Here is a 23,140-nt window from a genome sequence, read left to right as displayed (position 1 = left end):
TTTTTTTTTTTAATTTTATCTTGCCAGTAGCCCTGTAGCTGTGTATGTACTGCAAAGAAAAAAACAGATTCAAGTTAAGTAGCTCAACCGAAGTTGGTAAGAGGAGGAGATAAGTCACTTGAATCCATTCTTCTTGACCCCAGTATCTTATGTTCCCCCACCCTGAATATCACATTGTCAGGAGATTATGAAATTTCTCTGTGATGGCAGCAAGGGCAGAGATCTCATCTGTAGCTAGGGTTCTAGAAATAACATACAGTACATGAGATGTATCCATTAAAATGCCTTATCTGGACTACCCCAGTACATTCTTCCACCATAGAGTAGGAATTTTGCTAAAAAGCTATTACTCATTGCTATTGTTTCAGGGCCAGTAAATTTGGACTGCGTATTTGATTATCAAGCTTATCATAATAAATTGAAGCAACATGACATTAGTTGGCATGTTCCCAGGGATTATGGGCCAAGCAGAGTACTTCAGACCAGATTTATGGTATAACTTCCTATTGGCATCTCTTACAGCCTGTTACCATTCTAATGCACTTGACATATCTTAGTCCTCTCAGTCTCCTTTGGGGAGAGACCTGTTTTCCTGAAACAGGTTCCAAGAGGCTGAGTAAATTGCCAAAGTCATGCAGAGCTGGGATTTGGAGCCAGATATTTGACTCCAGAGTTTGTGTTCTTAACCACTTCATGGTAACAAACCAACAAATATGCCAAGAAAGGAAAGAGGGATGGACAGTTATTTGGAGTGGCTATGCCCTTCAGAGACCCCCAGGAACACTTTTGCAGTAAATAAGTTGGGATTATGACTCCCAGTGAGGAGAACACGCCATAAGGAATCATGAGGTGTCTTAGAAAAAGGAAGTGTGAACCTATTATGGCGTTTGGGTTTTGTTGGGGCATTTGGGGAGGGCCCGAGCAAGCAGGGTGTGCTCTACGTTTGGACATTGTCAGAAAGCGGGGGCAATTCTATAAGCGTGTCTACATTTTATTCATAGGGACTAGCAGGAGAATAGAGCTGTAATTGGTAAACTCATAGCAGTCACTTATTTTAGCCAAATTGGGTGTGTTTGGTATTTTGCAGGTGGCCCAGTGACCTTGTACTTGTGCTTGGACAAAATGATGAAGTGGACTTGCTTTGCCTCATTTTATGTGACCTTCTCTGAAGTTGGTGTTCTGTGAGATTGTTTACATCTGATAGGATTGCCTATAGGTATGAGTGCAGGCCAGTTTCTGACTGTTGGGCTGCTCTTGTGTTCTTTTTCAGCAGGAACCCAGGGTAGAGGCCATTAGAAAGTAGGGCATGATGCCAAGCTTTCTCTAACCCCAGGATTTGGTTATTTGTCTCTGTCAAAGGTAGGGGTGTGTGTGTGTGTGTGTGTGTGTGTGTGTGTGTGTGTGTTGGGCGTTGGTTGGGGATTGTGGGGAGGGTTGCTTGGAGAAGGGTCTGGGAACTATGCATTTCTCAGCAATGCTGCCTTTTTCCAAGATGTTTGTGGATCTCCTCATCAGATGGGATCATTCAAGCCTTATGATAAAAATGTCACACATGAAAGCAAACTCGGTAGCTTACAACTAGTCTTCTCTGGCTTTTTTTTTTTTTCTGGGTTTCTTTTTTGATTGAGTCTCAAGTATAGAAGGTGATAAGGATCTGGGTGTGGTGAAGCAGAAAAGACAAAAGGAAGGAAATATTCGATTCTGAAGGAGAAAGGCAATTGGTCATTCAGTAGAGATAAGAAACCAGCTCAGTTTCCAGTTTCTCAGCCACAACCCTGCTCCTCAGTGGGCTGGGTGGGGGCGTAGGGTGGAGCTTGGAGAGGAGATTGGATTTCCGAATTCACGTGACCACTGTTCTTTCTCTTCTTTATGGGTAGCCAGGAAGTATCTGATGTGCTGCTTAGAATTGGAGCAGTTTCTGTGTATTCCAGCTCATGTAGGAAAAATAGTTACAGGGCTAACAAACCTGAGCAGTGGGCTTTATAACATTCTGTGTACGCAGCATGCCAGGAGCCCGGGTGACACCCTGGGAGGAATCGGCGAACCAAGAGAGCGCGATGACCCATCTGCCATTGCTGCCAAGTGAAACCTACCCCAGAGTTAGCCGGACCCATTTTTGGTATTAGGTAGTAATTGCTCTTTGGTACCTGATAAGCAGGCCCATGGACTGTTGGAGAAGTGGGAATTTCTCAAGATGGTTTGTCTGGGTGGGTCTTGAGCACAGCAGCCTGCCAGCTCCCCAGATCCAGGTGCTCCTACTCTCCCTGGTCTGGTGAGGCTGGACCTGGGCCTCACCCCGGGGCCTGAATGGTGGTGTGAGTCCCACTAACAGTCCCAGAAGCCAGAAGGAAGTGAGGAAGGCTGGGCTTCCAGGGAAGGTGGAGAAAGGTGGAGGCCCAAACTAGGCAGAGTGGAAACTGCCCCGAGGTTAAACTGAAGACCTCTGGGGCACAAGGCACAGTCCCGAGTGGCTGGACTTCTCCAGTGCAGAGAAGTCTCCAGGTCTGGGATTCTCTCAGCTGAAGGGTATGTCCTACCCGAGTGTTAGCGGCCTGGATGTAGTGGTACCTGAGTTCGGGGCCTTATTTGGTTTTTGGAGGAACGAAGTCTGTCCACATCTACAGTGGAATTTGCACCTTCTCTGAAGATGAGGCTGAGGCTCCAGGTAGAAGTCTAGCTGGAGAGGTGACAAGGGGCACTTACTAACTGAAGGCCTGTTCTCTTTCTAGTTAATTCTTGGTAGAGAAGGCAGGAGGTAAGATTTAGAGAGCAGCAGGCGGGCCATCTTGCCCCACAACAGCTCTTTCCTGTTCCCACAGCTGCCTTGGATTTTTACCAACTAGAAATCATTTTCAGTTATCAATGAAAAATCCACATAGAAGATTAAGGGAGTGGGAACTAGCTGTCATTCACTCCTTAGTATGAATTAGTCTGTACAAAGCTTTCCCTTAACCTAGCTGAGATCAAATCACAAGAAGAATGAAATTTTGTAGGTAGATTTTTGGAGCATGAAGCCCTAGAGGGAAAGTCAGGAGTGGTTTGGGGCAGAATTTGCTCAGTCAGCAGAGAGCGTGAGGGCACTGGAAAACCTGGTTAGCACTAGAAGCAAAAGGCGTCGGAACACATGAGAGAGGCATTTCAAAACTTTGCCCAGAGTGAGGTCCTTCCCTCTCTTTCTTCTAAAAGACCATGGAGAGAATCTCAGCCAAGTACAGGTGTCATTTATCCTGACATCCCAAGCACTCTCCTGGAGATATAAGGTGAGGCAGGGGAGGGCAAGCCAGTTGGGCATCAGGACATGAGCCTTTGGTCCCCTATCCTGGGAATTAAGGATCAGGCTGTCACCCCAGTTTTACCAGCAGGTGCATGGCGAAGGCACTGGGGGGGGGGGGCATCCCAGGGCTCAGCCCAACTCATCAGAACCTGGCCGGGGCATGAGATCAGGGCACTCTGTGAGTCATCTGCGAGTAAGACCATGAAGGAAACATACATTTCCTTCCTAGGGGACACAGTTCAGCAGTTGGAAGTTTGAGATGCTTCCTTTGTAGAAGAAAAGGATTGAAGAGCTGGAGCTCCATCACTGCTATTGGGCTAAGTGCGGCAGGAGTGAAAAGTGAAAGTAAATTTAGAAGTTCCAACCATTTAACTGCACAGCAGGGTTACAGAGTATCCAGCAGGAAACCTCACCGTATTGCATTTTCCATCTCCTACACTTTAATTCCCATGAGCCTAAAAGGCTCTGCGGTTGGACCACTCATTTTGTTATACTTGTATATGACCAATTATGCCACTGGTAAACACAAAACAAGGTGAACATATTTAAAAGCCTTCTTTATTTATAAGACTAGACAAATATTGAATTATAAGAACTTCTTTCAGGACCACAAATAGAAACAGTTCAGAAGAGGAATATTTTGACAGTAACAGAAATCACCATAAATCATGTAGCTAATAGCCAGCTTGCTTCTCTCTTGTTTGAAAGGTGTTTCAAAAGTTGACATGGGTGAATATGTGACAAGCCCCTTCTTTGTCCCCAAAAGTCCATATACTTTTCATGGGAGAACTGAGCTTAATACACAACATATCACTCTGCTGTGTCTGAGAGGAAGTTTCAACCACTATTAACTCAAGGTTGGATATTGTCCTGGAGAATAAAGGTGTCCTAAGTTGGCATTAAGGGAATCACATGAGTCTGCGTAGATGGGAGACACCATAGAACAAAGGCCAAAGACACCAAAGAACAAAGGCCATAGAACAAAGGCCAACTTTTCCTTAGTTCTCCCACCTGTGCAAAGTTGACTTGAATAAAAGCCTTTGGAAGTCTCTTTTAGAAAGCAGTGAGAAATATTTGCCTTCCAAATACAGACTTGGGCTTACTGCGATATCACAGGTTACTGTGGATGTCTTTATGCTCCCAAATTAAACATAAACAAGGGTGGAAGTAGTTACCATCTTTCTAAAGTCTCCTTTTCCTACCATGTATAAAAATGTCGCAGAACCCCAGACCAAGCTGAAAACACTAGTGAGAATTTTGAGAGGCTGAGAGCTCAGAGGAACACCACAACAACTGACTTGGTAATTTGAGTAAGAATGCACACATCCCCTCAGGGCTCAGATGTGAGATATATACTGGGAAAGCAAGCTTGCAGCGCGCGCGGTCCAGAGTCGCTGGAGGAAGGTGGTATAATGGCGACACTTCATTCTTAATATTCGATTCTGCTCCAGTAGAACATGGTACCCAGGAGAACCCAAAACTAGAATAGAAAGGCCAAAAAATAAATAAGGAATTGTTTTAGAAACATCTCATACTTGGGGGGAAAAGGATGTTAGGTTCACTCAGGCTTAGATGATGCTGAATTTTTAAGAGTAATCTCACCTTAAGAAACCTCGTGGGGCAGGGACACCAGGGTGGCTCAGTCTGCTAAAAGACCGGCTCTTGATTTTGGCTCAGGTCACGATCTAACAGTTCTTGAGATCGCGTTGGCAGCATGGAGCCTGCTTGGGATTCTCTCTTTCCCTCTCTGTCTGCCCCTCCCCTGCTTGCATTCTCTCTCTCTCTTAGTAAGTAAGTAAATAAACTAAAAACAAATAACACCTCATGGGGCAGAGGTAACTATCCTGCCACTCAGACACACCTTCCCCATTTCCCACCTCCCTGTCCCAAACTGCACCCAGACTTGCCGTCTTCTGGGATTGCTCCTCTCACCTCTGTGCTAAACTAGCCCCCCTGGGGAAATCCTTTCTTCTTCCCATCAGGGCTAATGACCCTCCAGTGGCTTCCTATTTCTCGTATGTACCATTTGGAGGTACAATTTTCTTACCTTCTACTATCGAACCTCTCCTCCCACAGGACTCCCTCTTTTCCCAAAAATGCTTATGACCTGGTGCGGCTGCCCCTGCAGAATGCCACGGAACTCAAGGCATTTGACTCAGGCAAGGGGCTGGAATATCTGGGTTCTTCTGCAGCTCTGCTCCTCCCTCCCTACATCTGGAAAGTAGAGATAGTACCATCTTCTTCACCTACCCCCCAAGTTAGAAGATGGAATGAGATCATAAAATATCATTACTACTAATGTCTGATGTTTATTGACTACGTACTACACATCAGACACTGTCCTGAGTGCTATGTATATAACTCCACTGAGTGCTTCCAGAACCCAGTGAAGAGACTGAGAGAGTGAGGAACTTAACCAAGGAGAGTGGCTACCTACCTAGCTATTATTCTAGGGATTTAATGCTAAAAGCATTGGATAGGACACCTTGTCCATAGCAGGTCCTCACTACACTTGGTTTCCTTCCCTTCCCTCTTTTGAATTTCATTCAGGAGGGCTTCCTAGATTCAGAGTCCATTTAAGGCTTGTGGAAATGTCAAGGGTTTTAACTGGTCTGGAGTTTTAAGGTCCTTGAGAGCCTTTAAACATTATCCCACAGTTCCTGCTAGCATGGGTGAATAGGAACTTCACTGTTACAATTTTTCATTCATTCAACAAAGTATCAAGCACATGCCATGTGCTCTGCTAAGCACTGGGGATACAGAACCTCTGCTGGTTCCCAGGCTTTTGGCGGAGACAAATCCATTGTAGTAGAGTGACCATTACATGACAGAGGTGTGTGCAGAGTGTTGTGGGAGTTCCTGAGGGTGGGTGAGGGACCACCGATGACTTCTCAGAGGAAATGATTTTCCCTTCCTGCCTGCCTCACTCAGCTTCTCACCCCAAACCCAGCATTTCCTAAAGTGTGGTGCATAACCACCCAAGGGACCCTTGTGGGTGTCCATGAGGTCAAGACCTTTTGCATAGCGATGTTAAGACTTTTTTTTTTTTTGCCCTTTTTACTGTTTTCACGTTTGTACTGATGATGCAAAACAGTGGAAAGTAAAACTGCTGGCATCTTAGCAGGATTTAAGGTAGAGGCACTAAACCGTGTTAGTAGTCAGTGTATTCTTCACTGCTGTGTACTTGCAGTAAAAAAAAAAAGGCAGACTTAAGAGATTTAGAGTTTTAGAATTTTAAGATTGTTTTTGGTGAAGCAGTAAGAATTACTAATTTTATTAAGTGTTCACCTTTGAATATACATCTTTTTTAATATTCTTGAAACAAAGTATGCACAAAGCAGTTTGTTGCATAGTGAAACCTGATGGTTGTCTGAAGGCAAAGCACTCGTGTAATTGAGTTGTATGCTAAACCAGCCATTTTTTCATGCAACACGACTTTTACTTGAAAAAATGACTAATAGACAAGCTACAGTTATTCAGATTGGATGTTTGGCAGACATTTTCTCAAAATTTTACAAAGTTAGTCTGTCCCTTTGAGGAAAACAACTGACAATACTTGTTGCCAGTGATAAATTTGGGCACTCAAGCAAAACTCAGGAAACTTGTTTCTGTCATGATGGGCCCATAGCACCCCCATGCTTAAGGTCCTTTCCAATATGGCAATAACAATGAATGTGATTTATTGATATTGCATAGAGAATTCAGCCTACATTTGGAAGATCAGCATAACACAGTGAATCAATATTTTGCCAAATAACCGATGCATGTTGTTAATAGAATCACCAACGGGTAAATGACGTATGCAAATTTCAAGACAAACTGATGTAACCTATTTTAATATAACAGTCTGAAAAGTTTGTTGACATAATTTTAGAATCCACATTGCAACTAATGTTTAAAAACTACTAGTTGTCAAGCTTTGTGTAATATCAAAGAATATTCACAATTACGTTTAGATAAGGCTATCAAAACATTCTTGGTTTTTTCACTACCTATCAGTGTGAGGATGGATTTTCTTAAAATCCTTCAACCTAAGCAATATACTATTACAGAGGAAGTGAAGAAGCAAATATGAGAACCCAGCTGTCTTCTATCAAAACTAGACACCGAAGATACTTTTAAAAATGTAAAACAATGCTACTTTTCTCATCGTTTTTGTTTTGGAAAATAGGCACTTTTTTCACAAAAATATATTGTTAACAGTAACATGTAATCAGTTTATTATTGTTACTTTAAATGAATTAATAAGTATTTTTTAAAATTCTGCGTTAATTTCTCATAGCGTAACTATAAATAGATATAGCCCCCATAAATAAAAGCTTGCTGGAGTCCTCAGTAATTTTTGAGAGTGTGAAGGGGTTCTGAAACCAAAAGTTTAGAACTTCTTCCTGAATGCAATGAGTGGCTCTAAATCCTGACAGCAAATTAGAATTATGTGGAAAAAAAAAAATCTTTTTTTTTTTTAAATGCCTGGGTCCTGCCCCTAGATCCACTGAATCAGAATCTCAGAGTTTGGGGCTCATGCATAGTTTCTTTTCCCCAAGCTCTCCCAGGAAGTTTTAATGTGCAGCCATGGCTGAGAACCACTGCCCTACCTTTCTGTTGCATGAATATCAGATAAAGTAGATGAGGTGAGCCTGGAGGAGACAGCTCTTTGGAAGGAGCAAACGCAGATCAATGCTGGGCAGGAGCCATCTAGGGAGCTGACAGTGTTTGGTATTTAACTATAATGAATTCATGAGATCTAGAGAGCCGGAAGGGCAGGCAAATGCTTCCCCATCAGCCTGAAGAAGGATGTGACTAGTAGGGCCCATCTCTTCCCTGGTAGGGGATGTGAACACCCACTTGCCAGGGGAATCCACTGTCCTTGGTCTGGTGCCAGCAGCTTCCTGACTAGCCCTCAGGTCCAAGGTTTTGTTTCCAGACTGTCTAGTGTGGCTGGATTAACCAGGGGTTAATCTCAAGTCCTCTCCTTAACTTGTGCAGGGAAATACTCACAGTCCAGCAGAGAATGGCAAATCCAAACCAGGCGACCCCCCAGGCATGTCTGTTCATCGGTCCAGAGATGAGTTCGTAGCAGCCCTGGAGGGGCAGGTGATCCCACGTGGGTGTGAGAGGAACCAGAGAGAAAGATGTAAGAGATGGGGGAAAAGCAGATATCTATTTGTATCAATACTCTTCCAAAGTCTAATTTAACATAACCAGGCTATTTCCACATCCCCGTGGACATCCAGGTATTAATAGGGCTCTGCCGAGGGGATAGAAATAATTCTGTTCAACAGCTACTCTATATCACATTATTTTGTGTTTTTATCACTCACTCTAACAAAGGTGCTGCTATTTTAGTCTGACTTTTTTTTTTTTAATTGAATACGTGGACACTGTCAAGTATTCTTTTTTTAAAAAACTGTAGTATAAAGTACAATATAAAGTATTCTTAATAAAATTTGAGTATTTTTCTCTCCTAAATTGGTGAGTTGTTTTGAGGGGACAATTACTTTTTAATTTGCTTATTCTTTTTTTTTTTTTTTTGAAGTTTTATTTTTTTTTTCAGAGAGAGAGAGTGTGCACAAGTGGGGGATGGGCAGAGAAAGACAGAGAGAGGAGAGAGAGAATCCCAAGCAGTTCTGCACTGCCAGCACAGAGCCCAACACAGGGCTCGAACTCCTGAAACCACAAGATCATGACCAGAGCCAGAACCAAGAGTCAGATGCCCAACTAAGCCACCCAGGTGCCCGTGATTATTTAATCTTTTTTTTTTTTTTTAATGTTTTCATTTATTTTTGAGACAGAGAGAGACAGAGCATGAGCAGGGAGGGGCAAAGAGAGAGGGAGACACAGAATCTAAAGCAGGTTCTAGGCTCTGAGCTGTCAGCACAGAGCCCGACGCGGGGCTCATACTCACGGACTGTGAGATCATGACCTGAGCCAAAGTCGGACGCTTAACTGACTGAGCCACGCAGGCACCCCTGTTTATGCTTAAAGAAAACTTCTAATCTATGAAAATCAGAGTTGTTTTTTTTTAACCATTAAAAAAAGTCCTGTTTCATGCTTTCATTTGACACTATGTTTCAACATATCTTTATTGGATTCTAGTGAGGGCTTGAAAAGCCATGTGTGCGTGCAAATGATTCATTTTTTATTAATCAAATCATTCATTCATGCATGCCATAATCCAGAAGTTTGTATATTTGGCACACTCTGTTCCAGTCACCATGTGAAGTTGGAGTAATACACACACATGGGGCTAGGGCTGCCCTCTGAGTGACCCATGCTAAAGCCCTGGGAGAAGTCTAGGAAATGCAATCACCAGATGATTCCGTGGACTTTCATGTCCAGAGGGAAATGTTCTCCAAAGGCTGACCTTGAAGTTTAGGCCCTGCCCAGTGGCTATAGGTGACTGTTTAAGGTTCCATCTTTTCAGACCCTGTTCCGGTCCCTTGTTAACCCACTTACGCACCCTGCCTTTGCTAAGTACCTCTATTTTCTCCATTTATTCTTCTCTATATTACAGACGTCTCCATTCAACTACATGCTCAAGCAAAAAAATTGAATTATCTTTATTTAAATTTTTTTTAACATTTATTTTTGAGACAGAGAGAGACAGAGCATGAACGGGGGAGGGGCAGAGAGAGAGGGAGACACAGAATCGGAAGCAGGCTCCAGGCTCTGAGCCATCAGCTCAGAGCCCGACACGGGGCTTGAACTCACCAACCGCAAGATCATGACCTGAGCTGAAGTCAGACGCTTAACCCACTGAGCCACCCAGGTGCCCTAACTGTTCTTCTCTTATCCAACATCAAATACTCGGGCAAAACTTTTTGGGTCTACTTTATTTTTATTTTTTTAAGATTTTATTTTTAAGCAATCTCTACACCAACATGGGGCTCAAACCTACAACCCTGAGATCAAGAGTAGCATACTCTTCCAACTGAGCCAGCCTGGGTCTACTTTTAAAATATATCTCAGGGACACCTGGGTGGCTCAGTCAGTTAAGTGTTTGACTCTTTGCCTCGGGTCATGATCTCACAATTTGTGGGTGTGAGCCCGTGTTGGGCTTTGCACTGGAAGCATGGAGTCTGCTTGGGATTCTCTCTCTCTCTCTCTCTCTCTCTCTCTCTCTCTCTGTCTCTCTCTCCCTCTCTCTCTCTTCATCTCTCTCTGCCCCTCCCCCACTGGTTTCCCCCCTCTCAAAATACATAATACATAAACTTTAAAAACTATATCTCAAATTCAAACACTTACTAACTCCTGCTACCACTTTGGTCCACTATGGTCTCACACCAGAATTACTACAATGGCCTCTTCATTGGTCTCCCTGAGGCCTGAGCCTACTGTTGGCATCCAGTAGGATGCCTTTATATAGTGCCAGAGGGATGCTTATAAAACATAAATCAGATAACTTCAAATCCCTGCTCAAAAGAAATGGCTCTCCGCCACCCTTAAAATGAAATTCTGAGTCCTCGCAATGGCCTGCGGGATACTCTCTGATGCGGCTCTGCCTCTATGACCCCAGCTTCCTCTACCAGAAGCTGTTTCCCTGCAAAGCTAATGAGCTTAAGCTCCAGGGCTGCTTACTTGCAAGACCATTTCAAGGCCCTGCACCTAATTTTGTATGCGTATTTTTAGGTTTTTTTTCCTAAGGGGGATCCTTCCCTGCAGATTCAAGCCCTACAAATTCTAGATCATCTTTGCCTTCTACTCCTCCACTCATTCTGGCCTTGCCATGCTGATGTCCTTGGTGTTCCTCTAAAAAGCTAACAGGGGTGCCTGGGTGGCTCAGTAGGTTAAGCCTCTGACTTCAGCTCACGTCATGATCTCACAGTTATGGGTTTGAGCCCTGCGTCGGGCTCTGTGCTGACACCTCAGAGCCTGGAGCCTGCTTCAAATTCTGTGTCTCTCCTTCTCTCTCTGCCACTCCACTGTTTGTGCTCGCTCTCTCTCTCTTTCCAAAATGAATAAACTAAAAAAAATTTAAAAAGCTAAGAATGCTCCCACTTCAGAGCCTTTGCACTTGCTGCTTCTTTTCCTTAGAACTCTCTTCCCCAATCTTCTTTAAGTCAGGGTCTCATTTCCTCACTTAATTCAGAACTCTATGCAGATACTATCTCAACAAAGCCTTTCCTGACCACCATAGAGAAAAAAAAAAAACCCTATCGTTCCTTATATACCTACCCTGCTTTATTCCTGTCTATGGCATTTATCACTACCTGGAATGTATCATGTATTTACTTGGTAACTTGTTTGGTGCCTCCCATACCACAGTGCAAGCTCTGGAGGGCAGGGATCTTATTGTGCTCATTGTTGAATCTCTAGAACCCAGCACAAGTGCCTGGCACGAAATAGGCACCCAATAAACATTGATAGAATGAATGGAACATGATACAAAGAGATGATTATGACAGTATCATTCGTGACACAATAGTTCACAAATACTCCTGTACCCATTACTCACTGATCCTCCTGACAATCCTGGGAGGGGGGTCATTTGTCCTCACATGTACAAAAGCCCACTTATGTCAGGTGCCAGGCACTGGGCTGGACATTCAGCAGTGACAAGACAGACATGGGTATTGTTCTCATGGAACTCACAGACAAAAGCCCCAGGTTTTTCACCTCTTCTTATTTAGTGCCTTTTCATGATGCCTTTTTATCATTGTAGTGGTGCTTACTTTGGTCTTCCTTAGTTCTGTGATAATGTTCTTGAGGTATAGTGATTAGATAGCACGTAGCATTTCTAGGGCAGTTGGAGCATGAGTAAGAATACATATACCAGCATCTTACATGCTATATGAAATTCTGGTTTATTTATTTTTTTAAGTTTATTTTGAGAGAGAGAGAGAGAGAGAGAGGGAAGAAAGAGAGAGAGAGGGAGAGAGAAGAAGGGCAGAAAGCAGACTCTGTGCTGTCATCGCAGAGTGCAACATGGGGTTCAAACTCACGAACTGCGAGATCATGACCTGAGCTGAGATCAAGAGTCAGACACTGAACCGACTGAGCCCCCCAGGCGCCCTGGTTGATTTCTATTATCACCACACTTATGATGACATCCCTAATTTTGTTAGCCTTCATTTATGCAGATTTTGAAAAGCCACAATATGGATATGAAAAAGAGTCATTTATCTCTTCAACCACCCACCCACCAAACATTCCCCAATGCCTGCATTGTGCCAGGCAGCCTGTGGGGTACTGGAGACACAGAATGGAGTAATGCATGGTCCTCAAGGGGACTCAGAAAAAAGGAGCCTTGTGAAAAAATACTTACGATATGTCAACTGCAATGACAGAAGTACAGTGTATGAAGTACTGGGTGGCATATTTTGCTTTGTGGAAAGGGATTGCTATAGGAGAATTAGCAGGACTTATAACGTGGAAAGGATTGTGGTGTGTGGGAATCTGGAGGACCAGGAGGGGGAGAAGTGGAAAGGATTAGAAGATAAGAACTATGTCGAGAGTGAAGAATGAGTGAGATTGAGAAAGTAGGAGCACAAGGAGTTAGAGACAGAAGGAAGTTAGAGACGGGGACAGAGAGAAGAATTTCAGGTCCAGGAATTTGGCAGGAGAGTAGGGCTGCGTGATGGTGAGTTTGTAGCTGTGGTGTAGCTGGTGGGTGGGTAAGGAGATGGAAATGTTAAGGACAGGTGAGGCCAAGGAACCGAAAGGGAAAATGTGAGAAGGGTTGTCAAAACTCGAGTGAAGGTCCCTCCCTACTAGAACATCACATGTCCTAGGGAGATAAACTGATTATCTGAGGGCAAATACCCCTTTCTGTCTCTCTCACAGAGATGATATAATTTCTATGTAATTACAGTCCAATCAAGATATGTTTGTGAGGGTCACTGCCAAGGTTGAAATATGGAAAGCATTTTATTACTCCTGAGAGTGATAATTATATTGCATATTGTGATTATAAGGAATAAATAGAATCTTGAGAGCAGTCTGAATGTACCTGATTAAAATGACACTAAAACAATGCTGCTGAAAAGCTAAATAAGGGTTGCTTTGAAGGATTCTGCAAAATAATCTACATCACCCCCACGTCCTTTTCCAGATTAATGCATCCAATCCCAGTCTAGGCACCCTTCCAGATGTGGGATGATGATCAGCTGTACAGTGTCCTTCATTCTGAACGTGCACGTTGCATTATTTACTGCCAGACTAAGGAGTCTGACATTTCTCAGATTATTTAACAAACTGGCACACAACCAACTTTCCTCAAAATGGTAACTCGCAAAGCAGTATAAACCTTTCAGAGGCTGGCTACAATGATACAAGGATTCGCGTTGGGCTATTTGGGAATATTTCCAAATTCTTTCTTGGCTTACAGGCTAGGCTCTGGAACCAGACTGCTGGGGTATTAAGCCTGATTCAACCATTTACTAGCTGAGTGACCTTGGGCTAGGTACTTCTTATATCTCTACATCTTAGTTCCTCATCCCTAAAGTAAGAATCATAATGGTGCCTACTTTTTTTTTTAACGTTTTTATTTCTTTTTGAGAGACAGAGAGAGAGTGTGCATGTGCGAGAGTGAGCAGGGGAGGGTCAGAGAGAGAGGGGGGGAAACACAGAATCCGAAGCAGGCTGCAGGCTCTGAGCTGTCAGCACAGAGCCTGATGTGGGACTCGAACCCATGGACTGTAACATCACGACCTGAGCCAAAGTCAGACGCTCAATGAACTGAGCTACCCAGGTGCCCCCTACCTTTGACCTTTAAAGGAGTTAATATACATATGGTACTTGGAACAGTGTCTGGCTTTAGTAAGTACTCAATAAATGTTAGTTTTCAGGATCATTATATCATTCTCATCAGTCTGGAAACACTTACTCAAAAACCATCTGTAACCAAATCACCAATCTAATATTTTATTAAGACTATCCTAGGGGAACCTAGGTGGCTTAGTTGGTTAAACCACTGACTCTTGATTTTGGCTTAGGTCATGATCTCATGGTTCATGAGATTGAGCCCCATGTTGGGCTTCAAGCTGACAGGGTGGAGCCTGCTTGGGATTCTCTCTCTCTCTCTCTCTCTCTCTCTCTCTCTCTCTCTTCCCCTCCCCCACTCACATGCTAGCTTTCTCTCTCTCTCTCAAAATAAAAAAATAAACATGAAGAAAAGTATTATCCTATATTATCACTGAATAAGGAATGTGGTTATATAATTACTGCATATACCATCAGCAATTGCCATTGCTTTGCAAATTAGCGAAGCATTCTCTCTTTATACACCCCTTCCAATTTACATTTTGCAAAAATAGAGCAAATCTTTGCTTAATGTAAATAGTTTTTGAAATACCAGTTCTAGGGGTCCCTAGGTGGCTCAGTTGATTAAGCATTTGACTTCGGCTCAGGTCATGATCTCTTGGTTCATGGGTTTGAGCCCTGCCTTGGGCTCTGTGCTAACAGCTCAGAGCTGGGAGCCTGATTCAGATTCTGTGTCTCCCTCTCTCTTGTCCCTCCTCTGCTCATGCTCTCTCACTCTCTCTTTCTCTCTCTCTCAAAAATAAACGTTAAAAAAAATTGAAACACCAATTCTATACATTGTGCAAATAGTTTGCATTTAAAAAAGTTGGACTTTGTTATTGCAATTCTCATGTTCTGTCAATTCTTTTAATATGTAGATTTTCCCAGATCACCCTGCTAATCTTAGCATCCATATTTTACTACCAGAGAAGGAAATAGTTGACAAAAGGTTTAGGAAAAAGGATGCGGAATTCTTTGAGAGACTATTACCTACAGTTAATCAGTATTTCCCTCATGAAGAGCAGGAAACCTGGCCGGTCTGGGGTGGTGAGGACTCACCTGCTTGTGGTAGTAACCAGGCACTCCTAGCTTGCAGGCCTCCAGGTTGAGAGGTTTTTTAAGACTGTCCATCACACAGCACTGACGAGGCCAGGGATAGTCGGCATCATTATTCTCGGTCCGGAAGGCAGACGTATATTTCTGCCAGTCTGATGGACCATTTACACCACAGCAATTGTCCTGTCAGTGGAAGAGAGATACAAAATTCTCTTTCATGGTCCTTGCTAGAGCCATCAATGTAGCAACTGAGATTTTATGGACAAGGAAGATACGGAAAGTATACCATATCTTGCGTTTACTAAAATTCCCCAAACAGGGGTGCCTGGGTGGCTCAGTCGGTTGAGCATCTGACTTCAGCTCAGGTCATGATCTCAAGGTCTGTGAGTTCGAACCCCGCGTTGGGCTCTGTGCCAATAGCTCAGAGCCTGGAGCCTGTTTCGGATTCTGTGTCTCTCCCTCTCTCTCTGACCCTCCCCTGTTCATGCTCTGTCTCTCTGTCTCAAAAAAATAAATAAATGTTAAAAAAAAATTAAGAAAAAAACAAAATAAAAATAAAATAAAATTCCCCAAACAAGAGCTGAGGGTATTAATAACTTACGTTTTAGAGGTTGGAAAATACTTCAACATTTTTTACTTTACTAGCTATTGATGAGCTCCATGGCCTTTGATGAGTTCAACTCCCTATGCCTCATTTTCCTTAACTGTAAAACATGGCCTAGTTTCCTTAACACAGCCCATGGTCCTCAGAGTTTCAATGACGATTAGTTAATGCACCTAATCTGTTTCGTACAATGCCTGGTCCATAGTAAACCCTTGCTAAATGTTAATTATTATTAATATGAATATCTTGATACAGCAGTGTGAGAGAGCTATAATTATTCTCACGACATATGAGCAAGTCAAAAATCAAAAAATTAAAACTTCTAGTGGTGAAGAAATTAGGAATAATTCTTATTTACATTTCTATATTTTTAACATTTTCTAAAGTACTTATGTATGACTTTAATAATGGGAGAAAAAAATAACCAAAACCTGGTGGCACACAGCTATGTCTCTACATAGGAAACGAAGATCAGTGAACACATAGCTAATGTCCTCACAACCTGGATAGAGTTGAGGTTCAGGGATGAAACATACTTCACATCATTTCCCTTCCTTTTTCCAAATTCTGTTCAAATGTTTCAAGGGGAGGAACTTAAAACTGCAGGCCCCTCTCAACGTTTAGAATAAATACTTCGCAACAAACTTGATGATAAATCAGCTGTCTTTAAAGCATGTCCTATTTTGCTACTGGATTATGGAAAATCTCTCACCAAGGGAAATAAGTATCCTGCATTTTGACCTGAGACTTTTGGGGGAAAAATGGTTAAGTTTGAGCCAGGATTATTTTAGACTGTGTTTTTAAAAGTTGGTAAGAAGGTTTTTCAAAATATGTGGGCATTCCCATTTCCATTCAAAGGGCTTAGTTCTTGTTAAAAGAGTGGAAAAAGTACGTGACCTGTGGTCAGAAGAGTGATAGAAAGTAAAAAAAGTGGCCAATGAATTGGAGGTTTTAATGGGGTAAAAAGAATTATTGGAATAGGAATATTCAGATAAATGAAGGAAATGATAGAAGATAGAGGGTAAAGAGACATTAAAGAAGGCACAGAGGCTATATGGGAGTTTGCTGATGATGTACTGTGAGCAGGTAGAGGGGAGGGGAGAGACGGGGCAGTGTGAGAGATGGGTCAGATTCAGGTTTATGTAGGGATAAAAGTTTACAAAGGCAGTAGGGGTGATTATGGATATTCTGAAAGACTTGGATTTTTGATGATATTTAAGATAAACTTGCATGTAAGGTATGATGGCCAGTTAGAGAAAAGTGGGCATTCAAATCAATTCATACCCCATGGTCCTTAGGAGGACTAGCCCATAGGTACTAAATAAGCAAAATAGGGAATGATTGCCACTTGAGTTCACTGTGGTGTGGAGGAAGCAAACTTTTTCTTTTAATGTAAGTGATGCCTGAGTTCTTTTTTTTTAATTTTTTTAAATTTTTTTTCAATGTTTATTTATTTTTGGGACAGAGAGAGACAGAGCATGAACGGGGGAGGGGCAGAGAGAGAGGGAGACACAGAATCGGAAACAGGCTCCAGGCTCTGAGCCATCAGCCCAGAGCCTGACGCGGGGCTCGAACTCCCGGACCGCGAGATCGTGACCTGGCTGAAGTGGGACGCTTAACCGACTGCGCCACCCAGGCGCCCCAAGTGATGCCTGAGTTCTAAGAGGCAGCATGTGCCTCTAGATTTCTTAACAATGTCATTATCCCTAAATAGAAGTTAATCAACATCATGGATTGAGAATAAAATAGAGATCTTGGGGTCCCACTGAGTGATGTGCACACAAGAGGCATAGATGAGAGGAATACATGAATTTGCCTATGTCCAGTCTCTTTTTGAAGGAAACGGCCTAGAGACTGTGGTCCCCACACTTTGACTTCACTTCCAACCACATCTTCACACCTGGATACTGGAGTCTCCCCAAGACTGCAGGCATTACCTGGAGCATGAGTCTGTCCCAGGTCTTGGTGACTCCATTGTTTTTCCATTGGTCGTCATTGTTTGGAGGGCTATTATTTTGGTACCTCTCCAGCATCTGCTTCAGGAAGAGGTTGGGCGTGAACTATGGTAGGAGGAGGCAACACAAGAAGAAGAGTTAGCACACTCATCCCCAAGGAAGCAAAATGATTTGCTCTGCCTGTTGCTGGGGGCACTGAACGTTATCTTCTGGAGTAAAACTGCTGGAGTAAAACTGTGCTCAGAGGCACCAAGAAGGGTGGTGCATGTGGGAGGTTGCTCTGCATGTCTGAAGTCCTTATGAGGGGGAATTTAAAGTCTACCATCCTCAAACAAATCCCAGTGAGACTAGGGCAGGGGGCAGGCATCGTAGGGTGGCTTGAACTGGGAAATGGAGAAAAGGAGAGAATGAGGGATGCTGAATTGAGAGGAAGTCTTAGATGCTGTGGATTATTGCCCATCCTGTTGGAGGGCTAGAGGCTACTGCAGTGTGGGGAAGAGCACAACAGTACAAGCTTGGGTCCTGGAGTCGCTCTGCCTGGACTCAGGATTCTTCTCCTTCCCTTACCAGTTGTGTAACCTTGGACAAGTTACTTCACCTTTTTAAGTCTCATTTTTTTTTTTTAAATCTATAAAATGACCACAGTGATAATACCTACTTCATAGAGTTCTTATGAGGATTAAGTAGTTATATATTTAAATTTTTTTAATGTTTATTTTTGAGACAGAGACAGAGTGAGAGCCGGGGAGGGGCAGAGAGAGAGGGAGACACAGAATCCAAAGCAGGCTCCAGGCTCCGAGCTGTCAGCACAGAGCCCGACGCGGGGCTCGAACTCACACACCGTGAGATCATGACCTTGAGGCAAAGTCGGATGCTTTGCCACCCAGGTGCCCCAAGTAGTTATGTATTTAATATTAATGCACATATTGGAGTGCCTGGTACAGTGTAAGGGCTTAATACATGTCAGCTCTTATATTGTTATGATAACAGTGATTCATGTGATCATTTTTGCTCTGTGCTTTTTGTGATTGTACTCACAAAGTCTCGTTGTGTTGCTGCTGTGATACAAGATGCCACTTCAAAGCCATATACTATAAACATCAGAATGAAATACTGGAAGGGAAACAAATTAAAAAAAAGAATTACATGTATCTCCAAAGAGAATTAAAAAAAAATTGTTATATTCTTTCAGCATATTCATCAAAGTGTAACCATCTAATCAATAATGAAATCATTCAACAAACCTTCATTGATCAACTGCTTGGAGCAAGTCTGGGTGCTAGGTGTTAGGTGCTAATCAGCTCAATTCTCTCCTTATCCCCAGACAACAAATGGCTATTGAATACAGAGCTTTCTCAGTCCAGTATATCCTATATTTCTACTTTAACTGAGAAAAACAAATACAAGAGAATGAACTGGGGTGTGCGTGCGTGCGTGTGTGTGTTCAATGGCTGGCAAAAGGGTTTTGGTGGATCGGACACTATGTACAGCTTCAAAAATCCCCTCATTAAGATAAATTTTCTTTATGGTTTACTGGAAATTTAGAATTACAAAGATCAGAAAAAGATGACCGGATCGTGTTTAATATCCATTGTCCCTCCTGACAAGGGTCCTGAGAGGAGCAGGCAGCCTCCAGGTACACAGCTCTTCGCCGGCATTCTTCTCTCAAGCCCCACCCTTCCAGTTATGGGCCAGGCGAGTGGAACAGACCTTGCTGTGTGGTGTTGCTCTCATGTGTGTGTGTCCACACTCAGATGCGTGCATGCACGTGTTCACGTGATGCCTCCCCACCACGCAGCCCCTGTTTGTGACTGGAAAATATCTGAACAGCAAGTTGCCTCTGAATCTGGGATGGGAACTATTTGTGAGGGTCTGTCTTAGCTTTCCTCAGCCTTGCACATTCACTGTTGGTCCCCTGCTGCAGTGTCCGTGGGGGAGGGCAAGGAAAACGGTCCTCTCTCCCTGGGCAGGGGCAGCTGGGCAGCTCTCTGAGCAGGACCCTCTGCTGCCCTAATTACTCAGCTTGGATAAAGGCTCTGGCTGGAGCAGGAGCACCTTCAGAGGCCTCAGAACATTTGCTGCCTTGTTCTTTGTCAGAGCTTTGTGTTATGGGTGCCTGGCTGGCTCAGTCCATAGAGCATGTGACTCTTGATCTCGGGGTTGTGAGTTTGAGCCCCACGTTGGGTGTAGAAATTACTTAAGAGTAAAATCTCTGAAAGAAAAAAAAAGAGCTTGATGACTCTTGGAGAGGCTCAGAAACCCCTTAGAGACACTCCAGACAGGAGGCCCAGTGTTCAGGTGTTTTCTCTGTCAGCCCCTTGGAAGGGGCACTGCTCCTTTTCTCTGCAGGGCACAGTGAACAATGTTTCCTTCTGGCTGTGTCAGGAATACATGGAGGGCCCAAAGTGAGACCAGGATGCAGGTGAAGCTGGTCTCTGAGGACACCTGCCCCTCCTCTCCCTTTCCCTGCATTGTTGTCCCCACCCAAAAAAAGTGGGTGCTTTTGCCCTGGAACTTAACTCACACTAAAGGAATCAGAGAATGTAAAAGTTCTGCATTCCCTGGGTGCCAGGACAATGTTTAGATCACAGGAAAAGCAAACCGACAAGCACTTTAAGTTGCTGGGCTTGTTCCATAAAGATGTAACTCAGGTCCTTCAGCATTTGGGTAGGAGAGTTATTTCAGGGTGGGGAGTGGGGGTGGGACCCCACCACAGTGTGAGAAACCATTGACCTGAGCATGGGGGGCAGAGAATAGAGGTCTAGACCCAATACCAAGGGTTCTTAGCTCAGCTGGTTGCAAATTTGCTTCCATCTACAAAGGGAGGGCGTGACTGTCTGTGGCTTGGGGCAGAAGCTTCTCTGTGGGTGCACAGTGTTAGAGCCTCCACAGGCCGATGGAGCTAAGCCGAACTCTCTAGTGCTGTGCGTCAAGGTTTCCCAGGGGCCCTGAAAAGCAGAGTGAATGTATAATGTAGGAAATGCAGGTCATTATACAAAATCATCAGCCTTGGGCTCAAAAATGTCTGAAAAAGCTCATGCTTTCTCTTAAAAATTCATGCATATTTTGTATTTTATATCCTAAAATATCACTGATTAATATTAAAATAATACATTAAACTACTTGTTGTCAAGAGAAAAACTCTAGTTATCAAACTCTCACTCTGTCTCTGCTTTGGCCTATGTAGCTCCTGGCTGAACCCACTGGCTGCAGCTGGTTGGAGAAGCACAGATCTGGAAAATACTCAACAGGGTCACCATCAGGTTTCTCTCCTTTGGGTTCTCTGTACTGGAATCTTCTGGACTTGCAATAGTGGAGGGCATCTTTGCCCCCAAAATGGTCAAGCTTCGCTGCAGGGAGAGTGTTTCCTCCTTCTCTCCCCTTACCTGTCTCTCTCTGCTCCCACTTAGCCCACTAAGAGCCAAATCACTATGCTCAGGGAAGAAGAAAAGAATCCATCGAAATTGGCCCAGGAGGCAACCGTAGAGTTTTGAGCTCTCACCGCCAGAAGAATTTTCCTGTTGGACTTCATGATGCCTACAATGCCTAGAACGGACAGGCAGAAGAGGCAGATGCCAACAAACATGCCAATCCAGGCTGCCCCATAGATGTCATCGTTGTCAGTGGCTTCGAGCAGCGGGTAGAGGCTATGCTGGTCGGATACAAAGAAGATGCACTCTGCAGTCAGGGCGATGCCGCACATCTGGGGGCAGAGGGCATTCTGTCAGGCTGGTAGTGCAACAGCGTTGGAAAAGGGATGCAAAAGTGTGGGGAGGGGTTAGTAAGAGAGTCTAACTCCATCTCTGCAAAGGCTCAAAGCAATGAACTGAGACTCATCTCCAGAAAATCAAACTGCTCCTTCCATCCTATTACTAGGATGTATGCCTCCTCCCACCTGTCACTCTGTCTTACTGCTATTTGGGGGAAAGACCCAGGCAATTTCAGACCATCTAAAGTCTGTGGGGCATGAACCACTCAAACAACATCTTGTATGAACAGAGCCTCCCACCCCAACTCCCACGGTCCTTCGTCCCAATTCCTGGATTATAATATTTAGACTAGTCTTTGTCTGGCACTGAGCATTAGCGCTGGAAGTGACCTTGGTGGTTATCTTTCCCACCCTCTGCATTTTATTGATGAGGGACCTTGTCCTTGAAAGCTGATAACTTGTCCAGAGTCATGGAGTCAGAGGCAGGGCTGGGCCAAGACCCAGAGATCATGACTCTCAAGCGCTCTGTCAGCACACTGAGCCCACACAGCCTGACCTCTGAGCCACTCTCCCATCCTGGTACTGGCCTCTGTATGATAAGGACAAGTAAATGCAAACATCTGTCCCCAACGGCCTTAACAGCACTGTTCCATGCAAATCAAATCAAGGCGAAATAGGAAAGAAACACCGAAGTGTGTGTGTGGTGGCAATGTTTGCACACGACCACGGTTGACATGGCTTCTTTCGGATTCTTGTGTTTTAAAGTTGGGAGGGAGGGGTTTGGGAGGGGGCATGGGCTAAATGGGTAGGGGGCATTAAGGAATCTATCCTGAAATCATTGTTGCACTACATATTAACTAACTTGGATATACATTTAAACATTAAAAAAAAAAAAAACCATTTAAGTTGGGAGGGAAATATCCATTTTTTTTGACCTATCACATAGTTACATACGATTATTTAAAATTTTTTTTCAACGTTTTTTATTTATTTTTTGGGACAGAGAGAGACAGAGCATGAACGGGGGAGGGGCAGAGAGAGAGGGAGACACAGAATCAGAAACAGGCTCCAGGCTCTGAGCCATCAGCCCAGAGCCCGACGCGGGGCTCGAACTCACGGACCACGAGATCGTGACCTGGCTGAAGTCGGACGCTTAACCGACTGCGCCACCCAGGCGCCCCAACATACGATTATTTATATAATTAAATTCTAGCTAGCCTATTTTGCTAACACATTTCCTAAAATTAGGAAGAAAAAAGATAGGAAGCCAGTAAGGATATCATGGTTTTCCTTTAAACTCCCACTTTCGATTAATCAAAAAATTGTGATTACAGAAAGAACAGAATTTCCTGAAAAATACTCATTACTTACACCAACAATCACATTTCCAAAAATCAGCAGGCCCTGGAAGCAACGAGCAGTGGAGTCATCTTTGGCCATCTTCAGGATTTCCCCCAAGCTGAGGACACGAGAACATTCCAGCTGAGTAGGACCAGGTGACAAATGTTGCTCCAGTTTCATAACATGACTCCATCACACTATCACCTGCATCACCTTCTCGTGTTCCAAAGCATCCAAACTGAAGTCAGGCAATCATTTAGCAAGGGAGGGAATTGGATCACTAAGCTCAGGAATCATTGCATTTTTTTTTTTTACTGTAATTTTATAAAGAAGAAAAAAAAAGTAAAGATTGCCAGAGTCTGATCAGTAACTTTCAGTTGTTCTATAAGGTGGAGAATATACAGACTGTGCACTTCTGAGTGATGCACTGAGGTCCTTCATGTTAACAAGGGCAGACATGG

General features: G+C 43.7%; 2 protein-coding genes across 3 annotated transcripts in view; both read right to left on the bottom strand.

Moving 5' to 3' along the window:
• Window positions 1-3,704, bottom strand: part of ARHGAP31 (Rho GTPase activating protein 31) — a 57,553-nt gene extending 53,849 nt beyond the window's left edge. The window contains exons 1-2 of the mRNA XM_040485031.1: window positions 3,688-3,704; window positions 1,967-2,075 (exon numbers count right to left, since the gene is read on the bottom strand). Coding sequence (XP_040340965.1) covers window positions 1,967-2,075; window positions 3,688-3,704 — 126 coding nt within the window. The remainder of the gene's footprint in view (window positions 1-1,966; window positions 2,076-3,687) is intronic.
• A 108-nt stretch (window positions 3,705-3,812) lies between these two features.
• Window positions 3,813-23,140, bottom strand: part of UPK1B (uroplakin 1B) — a 31,135-nt gene continuing 11,807 nt past the window's right edge. Inside the window, exons 2-8 of one of the 2 annotated variants that reach the window (XM_040484578.1) lie at window positions 22,710-22,797; window positions 21,132-21,332; window positions 18,668-18,742; window positions 17,612-17,734; window positions 15,074-15,253; window positions 8,273-8,356; window positions 3,813-4,754 (exon numbers count right to left, since the gene is read on the bottom strand). In XM_040484578.1, the coding sequence (XP_040340512.1) occupies window positions 4,704-4,754; window positions 8,273-8,356; window positions 15,074-15,253; window positions 17,612-17,734; window positions 18,668-18,742; window positions 21,132-21,332; window positions 22,710-22,778 (783 nt within the window). In that variant the 5' untranslated portion in view covers window positions 22,779-22,797 and the 3' untranslated portion in view covers window positions 3,813-4,703. The remainder of the gene's footprint in view (window positions 4,755-8,272; window positions 8,357-15,073; window positions 15,254-17,611; window positions 17,735-18,667; window positions 18,743-21,131; window positions 21,333-22,709; window positions 22,798-23,140) is intronic. The other variant, XM_040484579.1, reaches the window with a different exon arrangement.

The sequence above is a fragment of the Herpailurus yagouaroundi genome, unplaced genomic scaffold, assembly GCF_014898765.1.
Source record: "Herpailurus yagouaroundi ecotype Mexico unplaced genomic scaffold, PumYag 162, whole genome shotgun sequence".
NCBI classification, from domain to species: Eukaryota; Metazoa; Chordata; class Mammalia; order Carnivora; family Felidae; genus Herpailurus; species Herpailurus yagouaroundi.
This window is presented reverse-complemented; position numbering and strand designations above follow the sequence as displayed.